The sequence below is a fragment of the Panulirus ornatus genome, chromosome 16, assembly GCF_036320965.1.
Source record: "Panulirus ornatus isolate Po-2019 chromosome 16, ASM3632096v1, whole genome shotgun sequence".
Classification (NCBI taxonomy): domain Eukaryota; kingdom Metazoa; phylum Arthropoda; class Malacostraca; order Decapoda; family Palinuridae; genus Panulirus; species Panulirus ornatus.
The window spans coordinates 46,524,422-46,534,398 of NC_092239.1; the positions used below are offsets into that span (position 1 = coordinate 46,524,422).

The 9,977-nt window shown below is 42.6% G+C and overlaps 2 protein-coding genes across 2 annotated transcripts in view; both read left to right on the top strand.

The window, feature by feature from the left end:
- The first annotated feature begins 5,709 nt into the window (after positions 1–5,709).
- LOC139753931 (transcription factor MafK-like) lies at positions 5,710–6,129 on the top strand. The gene has a single exon (XM_071670890.1). The coding sequence runs from the start codon at positions 5,710–5,712 to the stop codon at positions 6,127–6,129; it is 420 nt and encodes a 139-aa protein (XP_071526991.1).
- Positions 6,130–9,444: 3,315 nt separating this feature from the next.
- The window catches only part of LOC139753932 (probable glutamate receptor), a 116,635-nt gene continuing 116,102 nt past the window's right edge, over positions 9,445–9,977 (top strand). The window contains exon 1 of the mRNA XM_071670891.1: positions 9,445–9,661. Coding sequence (XP_071526992.1) covers positions 9,445–9,661 — 217 coding nt within the window. The remainder of the gene's footprint in view (positions 9,662–9,977) is intronic.

Sequence of the window (9,977 nt, forward strand, 5' to 3'; positions counted from 1 at the left end):
CAAAACCACTAACACACTCATTCAGCTGCTACCAAAACACTTGCCTCCCATGATCTTTCTTCTCATGCCCAGGTGTATATGCACCAATAATCACCCATCTCTCTCCATCAACTTTCAGTTTTACCCATATCAATCTGGAATTTACTTTCTTACACTCTATCACATGCTCCCGCAACTCCTGTTTCAGTAGTGCTACTCCTTCGCTTGCTTTTGTCCTCTCACTAACCACTGATTTTACTCCCAAGACATTCCCAAACCACTCTTCCCCTTTACCCTTGAGCTTCGTTTTACTCAGCGCCAAAACATTCAGGTTCCTTTCCTCAAAATACTACCTATTTCTCCTTTTTTCTCATCTTGGTTACATCTACACACATTTAGACACCCCAATCTGATCCTTCGAGGAGGATGAGCACTCCCCGCTACACTCCATTTTCTGTTTCCCCTTTTAGAAAGTTAAAATACAAGGAGGGGAGGGTTTCTGGCCCCCAGCTCCCGTCCCCTTTAGTCGCCTTCTTCTACGCGAGCTGAAAGCGTTTTACCGAACCTGACTGTACAACGCGGAGTTATATGAATACGAATAAAGTGTATATGAACGCGCACCTTCATAGAACATACAAAGCTCCATCAGCCAGGATCGAACCTGGGACCCCTTGTGCAAGAGGCAGGCATGCTAACCGATAGGCTAAGGGACTGTATGATAGGAAACAACTATTCGAAATACTAAGTACTGGAATACCCTTCGTCTCACTATGGTGAGCAACGGGGTCTATCGGTTGTTTCCGAACAGAACACATACCCAGCTGAAAGCGTTTTACCGAACCTGACTGTACAACGCGGAGTTATATGAATACGACTAAAGTGTATATGAACGCGCACCTTCATAGAACATACAAATCTCCATCAGCCAGGATCGAACCTGAGACCCCTTGTGCAAGAGGCAGGCATGCTAACCGATAGGCTAAGGGACTGTATAATAGGAAACAACTATTCGAAATACTAAGTACTCGAATACCCTTCGTCTCACTATGGTGAGCAACGGGGTCTATCGGTTGTTTGCGAACAGAACACATAGCCAGCTGAAAGCGTTTTACCGAACCTGACTGTACAACTCGGAGTTATATGAATACGAATAAAGTGTATATGAACGCGCACCTTCATAGAACATACAAAGCTCCATCAGCCAGGATCGAACCTGGGACCCCTTGTGCAAGAGGCAGGCATGCTAACCGATAGGCTAAGGGACTGTATAATAGAAAACAACTATTCGAAATACTAAGTACTCGAATACCCTTCGTCTCACTATGGTGAGCAACGGGGTCTATCCGTTGTTTCCGAACAGAACATATATCCAGCTGAAAACGTTTTACCGAACCTGACTGTACAACGCGGAGTTAAATGAATACGAACAAAGTGTATATGAACGCGCACCTTCATAGAACATACAAAGCTCCATCAGCCAGGATCGAACCTGCCTCTTGCACAAGGGGTCCCAGGTTCGATCCTGGCTGATGGAGCTTTGTATATTCTATGAAGGTGCGCGTTCATATACACTTTATTCGTATTCATATAACTCCTCGTTGTACAGTCAGGTTCGGTAAAACGCTTTCAGCTGGCTATGTGTTCTGTTCGGAAACAACCGATAGACCCCGTTGCTCACCATAGTGAGACATAGGGTATTCGAGTACTTAGTATTTCGAATAGTTGTTTCCTATTATACAGTCCCTTAGCCTATCGGTTAGCATGCCTGCCTCTTGCACAAGGGGTCCCAGGTTCGATCCTGGCTGATGGAGCTTTGTATGTTCTATGAAGGTGCGCGTTCATATACACTTTAGTCGTACTCATATAACTCCGCGTTGTACAGTCAGGTTCGGTAAAACGCTTTCAGCTGGCTATGTGTTCTGTTCGGAAACAACCGATAGACCCCGTTGCTCACCATAGTGAGACGAAGGGTATTCGAGTACTTAGTATTTCGAATAGTTGTTTCCTATTATACAGTCCCTTAGCCTATCGGTTAGCATGCCTGCCTCTTGCACAAGGGGTCCCAGGTTCGATCCTGGCTGATGGAACTTTGTATGTTCTATGAAGGTGCGCGTTCATATACACTTTATTCTTATTCATATAACTCCGCGTTGTACAGTCAGGTTCGGTAAAACGCTTTCAGCTGGCTATGTGTTCTGTTCGGAAATAACCGATAGACCCCGTTGCTCACCATAGTGAGACGAAGGGTATTCAAGTACTTAGTATTTCGAATAGTTGTTTCCTATTATACAGTCCCTTAGCCTATCGGTTAGCATGCCTGCTTCTTGCACAAGGGGTCCCAGGTTCGATCCTGGCTGATTGAGCTTTGTATGTTCTATGAAGGTGCGCGTTCATATACACTTTGTTCGTATATATATATATATATATATATGTATACATGTATATATATTAATTTATCATTATATTCTGCTTTGTCGCTGTCTCCCGTGTTAGCGAGGTAGCGCAAAAGAATGGCCCAACCCACCCACATACACATGCATATACATACAAGTCCACACACACAAATATACATACCTATACATCTCAATGTACACATATATATACACACAGACATATACATATATACATATGTACTTAATTCATACTGTCTGCATTTATTTATTCCCATCGCCACATCGCCACACATAGAATAACAACCTTCTCCCCCTCATATGTGCGAGGTAGCTCTAGGAAAACACAACAAAGTCGCCATTTGTTCACACTCAGTCTCTAACTGTCATGTAATAATGCCCCAAGACCACAGCTCCCTTTCCACATCCCGGCCCCACAGAACCTTCCATGCTTTAACCCAGACGCTTCATGTGCCTTGGTTCAATCCACTGACAGCACGTCGACCCCGATATACCACATCGTTCCAATTCACTCTATTCCTTACATGCCTTGAACCCTCCTGCATGTTCAGGACCCGATCACTCAAAATATTTTTCACTCCATCCTACCACCTATAATTTGGTCTCCCACTTCTCCTCGTTCCCTCCACCTTTGACACATATATCCTCTTTGTCAATCTTTCCTCACTTATTTTCTCTATATTACCAAACCATTTTAAAACACCCTCTTCCGCTCTCTCAACCACATTCTTTTTATTTCCACACATCTCTCTTACCCTTATATTACTTACTCGATCAAACCACCTCACACCACATGTTGTCTTCAAACATCTCATTTCCAGCACATCCACCCTCCTGCGCACAACTCTATCCATAGCCCATGCCTCGCAACCATACAACATTGTTGGAACCACTATTCCTTTAAACATACCCATTTTTGGTTTCGAAGATAATGTTCTCGACTTCCACACATTCTTCAAGGCTCCCAGAATTTTCGCCCCCTCCCCCACCCTATGATTCACTTCCGATTCCATGGTTCCATCCGCTGCCAGTTCCACTCCCAGATATCTAAAACACTACTTCGTCCAGTTTTTCTCCATTCAAACTTACCTCCCAATTGACTTGACACTCAACCCTACGGTACCTAATAACCTTTCTCTTATTCACATTTACTCTAAACTTTCTTCTTTCACACACTTTACCAAACTCAGTCACCAGCTTCTGCAGTTTCTCACATGAATCAGCCACCAGCTCTGTATCATCACCGAACAACAACTGACTCACTTCCCAAGCTCTCTCATCCACAACAGACTTCATACTTACCCCACTTTCCAAAACTCTTGCATTCAACTCCCTAACAACCCCATTCATAAACAAATTAAACAACAATGGAGACATCACACACCCCTGCCGCAAACCTACATTCACTGAGAACCAATCACTTTCCTCTCTTCCTACACGTACACATGCCTTACATCCTCGATAAAAACTTTTCACTGCTTCTAACAACTTGCCTCCCACACCATATATTCTTAATACCTTCCACAGAGCATCTCTATCAACTCTATCATATGCCTTCTCCAGATCCATAAATGCTACATACAAATCCATTTGCTTTTCTAAGTATTTCTCACATACATTCTTCAAAGCAAACACCTGATCCACACATCCTCTACCACTTCTAAAACCACACTGTTCTTCCTCAATCTGATGCTCTGTACATGCCTTCACCCTCTCAATCAATACCCTCCCATATAATTTACCAGGAATACTCAACAAACTTATACCTCTGTAGTTTGAGCACTCACTCTTATCCCCTTTGCCTTTGTACAATTGCACTATGCAAGCATTACGCCAATCCTCAAGCACCTCACCATGAATCATGCATACATTAAATAACTTTACCAACCAGTCAACATTACAGTCACCCCCTTTTTAAATAGAATCCACTTCAATACCATCCAAACCTGCTGCCTTGCCGGCTTTCATCTTCCGCAAAGCTTTTACTACCTCTTCTCTGTTTACCAAATCATTTTCCCTAACCTTCTCACTTTGTACACCACCTCGACCAAAACACCCTATATCTGCCACTCTATCATCAAACACATTCAACAAACCTTCAAAATACTCACTCCATCTCCTTCTCACATCACCACTATTTGTTATCACCTCTGCATTAGCCCCCTTCACTGAATTTCCTCTTTGCTCCCTTGTCTTACGCACTTTATTTACCTCCTTCCAGAGCATCTTTTTATTCTCCCTAGAATTTAATGCTACTCTCTCACCCCAGCTCTCATTTGGCAGTTTATGCTTCCTTAACATTTATGCTTCCCTAACCAGTTTGTCATCGCCCTAGCAGTTTATTCCTTCCCTAGCAGCTTATGCCTCCCTTAGCAGTTTAAGCCATCCCTAAAAGTTTGTCTCCTAAGCAGCTAATTCCTCCCCTAGCAACCTATTCCTCCAAGGATTTTATGCCTCCTAAAGCAGTTCCTAGCAAGGTAGCGCAAGAAAGCAGATGAATGAAAATCGTGAAAGGAATAGAGTGAATTGCAACGATGTGGTATACCGGGGTCGACTGCTGTCAATGGATTGAATTAGGGCATGTGAAGCGTCTGAGGTAATCAGTGGAAAGTTTTCTGGGGCCTGGATGTGGAAAGGGAGCTGTGGTTTCGGGCATTATTGCATGACAGCTAGAGACTGAGTGTGAACGAAAGGAGCCTTTGTGTCTTTTCCTAGCGCTACCTCGCACACATGAGAGGGGAGGGGGATGTTATTCCATGTGTGGCGAGGTGGCGATGGGAACGAATAAAGGCAGACAGTGTGAACTGTGTGCATCTGTATATATGTATGCGTCTGTGTGTGTATATATATGTGTACATTGAGATGTATGGGTATGTATATTTGCGTGTGTGGACGTATATGTATATACATGTGTATGGGGGTGGGTTGTACCATTTCTTTCGCCTGTTTCCTTGCGCTACCTCGCAAACGCAGGAGACAGAGACAAAGGAAAATAATAATATCAATAATAACAATAATGATAATATATATATATATATATATATATATATATATATATATATATATATATATATATATATATATATATATATATATATATATGTAAACAAAGTGGTGGACGGTGGTGCTGCGTGAGTCAGCAGTTTCATCCTCCTCGTCCTCCCGGGTCTGGCCGCTGCTCTCGTCTCCCCGGGCTCAAGCCACCCTTGCTCTACCCCAGAGATGGAGAGATGGACCGTCAAGAACCAGGATTGATCTGTTTAAACAAAACAACTAGAAATTTAGCCTACCATCATGCCAGCTTTCCAGAACATCAATGATGAATACCTCCCTTGCTGGTTCATCTCTGCACGCCTCAGACAAAGAAGATGCCTGGCCCCCACTTTCGTCACCACCATGTGACATCAGTGATGATGAGCTAGTCAGTATTAGTGTACGGGACCTCAACCGGCAGTTGAAGCTTCGTGGTCTCTGCAGGGAAGACATAATCAAGATGAAGCAACGACGGAGAACTCTCAAGAATCGAGGCTATGCTGCCAGCTGTCGCATAAAGAGAATAGAGCAAAAGGATGAATTGGAATCAGAACGGACAACAGAACAAGTTGATATTGACAAACTGGTAAATGACAACCTTAGTATGAGAACGGAAATTGACAGACTCTATCAGAATTACGAAGCATTGAAAAAGTTTGCCAACCAGAAAAATATTCCCCTTCCACCGGACTTGGAGTCACTTTGATCTTAATTTAGGCAGCAATGTGTGTTTCATAGTAAATTCTGCTTGATCTATAGGGCACTCAGGGTGTTTGTGGCATATCTAATTGGGCAATGTTTGTCAGGATATTCCCTATATTAGTGAATTCTCTGTACATTCCAATTTTGGTGTTCTGTTTTTCTCTGGTGAACTAGTATCGAGATTTTACTCAAGGAATTGGTGCTTTTTTTATTTAACAAATTGCTGCCGAAGAGATTTATATAATGTACAGTACTAAAGATGCTCCTTAATCTAGTGTTCTTTTTAAGGGAATGCTGGTTGTCATATGTGAATGAAGTACTGTGTATGAAAATGTTATTTTTATGTGTGTATTGAGTAATGGTCTTTTTATAGGTAAGAATTAGTTATATTTGATGTGTCTTATATATAGTCATAGACTAAGCTGGTACAGTTCAAATCTTGTAAATTAAAGTATGGAATGTAAGACTTCTATCTAATTAACCAGATATTAAGGGTAATTACGAACACAGTGATGGTTTTCCTTTGTAAATAATGGTTTGCAATTGTACTTTTCATTTAGAACATAATCATATTTCCATGAACTCCCTGAACTTGATTAATTGTTTCTCTTCAAAACAGAAGTATTAGCATATACTGCAGTGCCTCTTCTTCCCTCACCCTGCTCTTCCTTGTAATTACCATGTTGCAGTTCCTGCTAATTTTCACATCCTCAAAAATTACAAAATACTCTTCTCAATGTCATTCTCTACTTTTTCCATTGATATGAATTTCTGCTGTTATTGTCTACTCTTCTAGCTCCTGAATCAGCAGATTTCATTAGGTATAGGAAGAGCCCACACAGTCTAATTGCCATGGTCAGTATAACCACCACACACACATACATACACACACACACACATATATATACTCATCAGAGAAAAACTCATGAGTTGGTCTATCACATGGTTGGTGAAAATCAGAGGATGAATATAAAATGGGGATAGGGGAGAAAGAATACTTCCCACGTATTCCCTGCCTGTCGTACAAGGCGACTAAAAGGGGAGGGAGCGGGGGGCTGGAAATCCTCCCCTCTCATTATTTTTTTTTAATTTTCCAAAAGAAGGAACAGAGAAGGGGGCCAGGAGAGGATATTCCCTCAAAGGCCCAGTTCTCTGTTTTTAACGCTACCTCGCTAATGCGGGAAATGGCGAATAGTTTGAAAGAAAGAAGAAAAAGAAATATATATATATATATATATATATATATATATATATATATATATATATATATATATATATATATATATATTTTTTTTTTTTTATTATTATTTTTATTATACTTTGTCGCTGTCTCCCGCGTTTGCGAGGTAGCGCAAGGAAACAGACGAAAGAAATGGCCCAACCCCCCCCCCATACACATGTATATACATACGTCCACACACGCAAATATATATACCTACACAGCTTTCCATGGTTTACCCCAGACGCTTCACATGCCTTGATTCAATCCACTGACAGCACGTCAACCCCGGTATACCACATCGCTCCAATTCACTCTATTCCTTGCCCTCCTTTCACCCTCCTGCATGTTCAGGCCCCGATCACACAAAATCTTTTTCACTCCATCTTTCCACCTCCAATTTGGTCTCCCTCTTCTCCTCGTTCCCTCCACCTCCGACACATATATCCTCTTGGTCAATCTTTCCTCACTCATTCTCTCCATGTGCCCAAACCATTTCAAAACACCCTCTTCTGCTCTCTCAACCACGCTCTTTTTATTTCCACACATCTCTCTTACCCTTACGTTACTTACTCGATCAAACCACCTCACACCACACATTGTCCTCAAACATCTCATTTCCAGCACATCCATCCTCCTGCGCACAACTCTATCAATAGCCCACGCCTCGCAACCATACAACATTGTTGGAACCACTATTCCTTCAAACATACCCATTTTTGCTTTCCGAGATAATGTTCTCGACTTCCACACATTCTTCAAGGCTCACAGAATTTTCGCCCCCTCCCCCACCCTATGATCCACTTCCGCTTCCATGGTTCCATCCGCTGACAGATCCACTCCCAGATATCTAAAACACTTCACTTCCTCCATATATGTATATGTATATATATGTATATATATACATATACTTATGTATATCTTTTCTTTTTCTTTCAAACTATTCGCCATTTCCCGCATTAGCGAGGTAGCGTTAAGAACAGAGGACTGGGCCTTTGAGGGAATACCCTCACCTGGCCCAATTCTCTGTTCCTTCTTTTGGAAAATTAAAAATGGAACCATGGAAGCGGAAGTGGATCATAGGGTGGGGGAGGGGGCGAAAATTCTGTGAGCCTTGAAGAATGTGTGGAAGTCGAGAACATTATCTCGGAAAGCAAAAATGGGTATGTTTGAAGGAATAGTGGTTCCAACAATGTTGTATGGTTGCGAGGCGTGGGCTATGGATAGAGTTGTGCGCAGGAGGATGGATGTGCTGGAAATGAGATGTTTGAGGACAATGTGTGGTGTGAGGTGGTTTGATCGAGTAAGTAACGTAAGGGTAAGAGAGATGTGTGGAAATAAAAAGAGCGTGGTTGAGAGAGCAGAAGAGGGTGTTTTGAAATGGTTTGGGCACATGGAGAGAATGAGTGAGGAAAGATTGACCAAGAGGATATATGTGTCGGAGGTGGAGGGAACGAGGAGAAGAGGGAGACCAAATTGGAGGTGGAAAGATGGAGTGAAAAAGATTTTGTGTGATCGGGGCCTGAACATGCAGGAGGGTGTAAGGAGGGCAAGGAATAGAGTGAATTGGAGCGATGTGGTATACAGGGGTTGACGTGCTGTCAGTGGAGTGAATCAAGGCATGTGAAGCGTCTGGGGTAAACCATGGAAAGCTGTGTAGGTATGTATATTTGCGTGTGTGGACGTGTGTATGTACATGTGTATGGGGGGGGGGGGGGGTGGGGCCATTTCTTTCGTCTGTTTCCTTGCGCTACCTCGCAAACGCGGGAGACAGCGACAAAGTATAAAAAAAAAAAAAAATACATATATACATATATATATATATATATATATATATATATATATATATATATATATATATATATATATATATATATATATATATATATATATATATATATATATATTGAAAGTGGAGCAGAAGAACGCTTCACGCAGCCTTTGTAGCTCACGCGTCAGTGTACCCATGCCACTCGCCCTGCAGTCTTCACATGATGGCAGTTTAACATGACGTGTTCACGTCAAGACGTCGTCACAGGAACCCAGAAGGGGGATGACGGCAGAGGGAAGTAGGCGCTACTTACGGCAGTGCGACCGACAATGGGTATGAAGGAGAAGATGAGCGGCGCCAGCAGCAACACCACGGGCCGCCACCAGCCCTTAAGCGTCCACCCACACCGCCTCATCGTCGACGTCGCCGGCAGGTCTCACTCCGCCCTCTTCTCTTTCCACGCCTCGTCTGCCTCTGGCCAGGCCCAGAACATGAATCCTTCTTATGAACTCACGCAGCGCTCTGGAAGCCGGCCACGTCCCCCGTGTGAGGTAAGAGTGTTGTAGAAATGGAGTATTGCAAATACCTGAACGAGACTATACGCCCTTGGTAATGTCACAACAGTATTTTCATAACCAGTTTGTGTGTGAATTGTCTCGAAGACATGCCTTTATGAATAATAATATTAAGTGAAATGATCATATCCTGCCTATTGAATCGCGTCAAGAAGACTTTCTGCTGCACACTCTCAGTTCTTCAAAATTCAAGAGAAAACTGACAACGACCGTCTTATTACAATAACGTGGTGGCCAATTTGTCCTCACACATGCTCATCTCCGCTCATTATCACTACCAAACCGAA

Coding starts and splice junctions, on each gene's coding strand:
- LOC139753931 (XM_071670890.1), top strand. CDS start 5,710: ATGAATACCTCCCTTGCTGGTTCATCTCTGCACGCCTCAGACAAAGAA.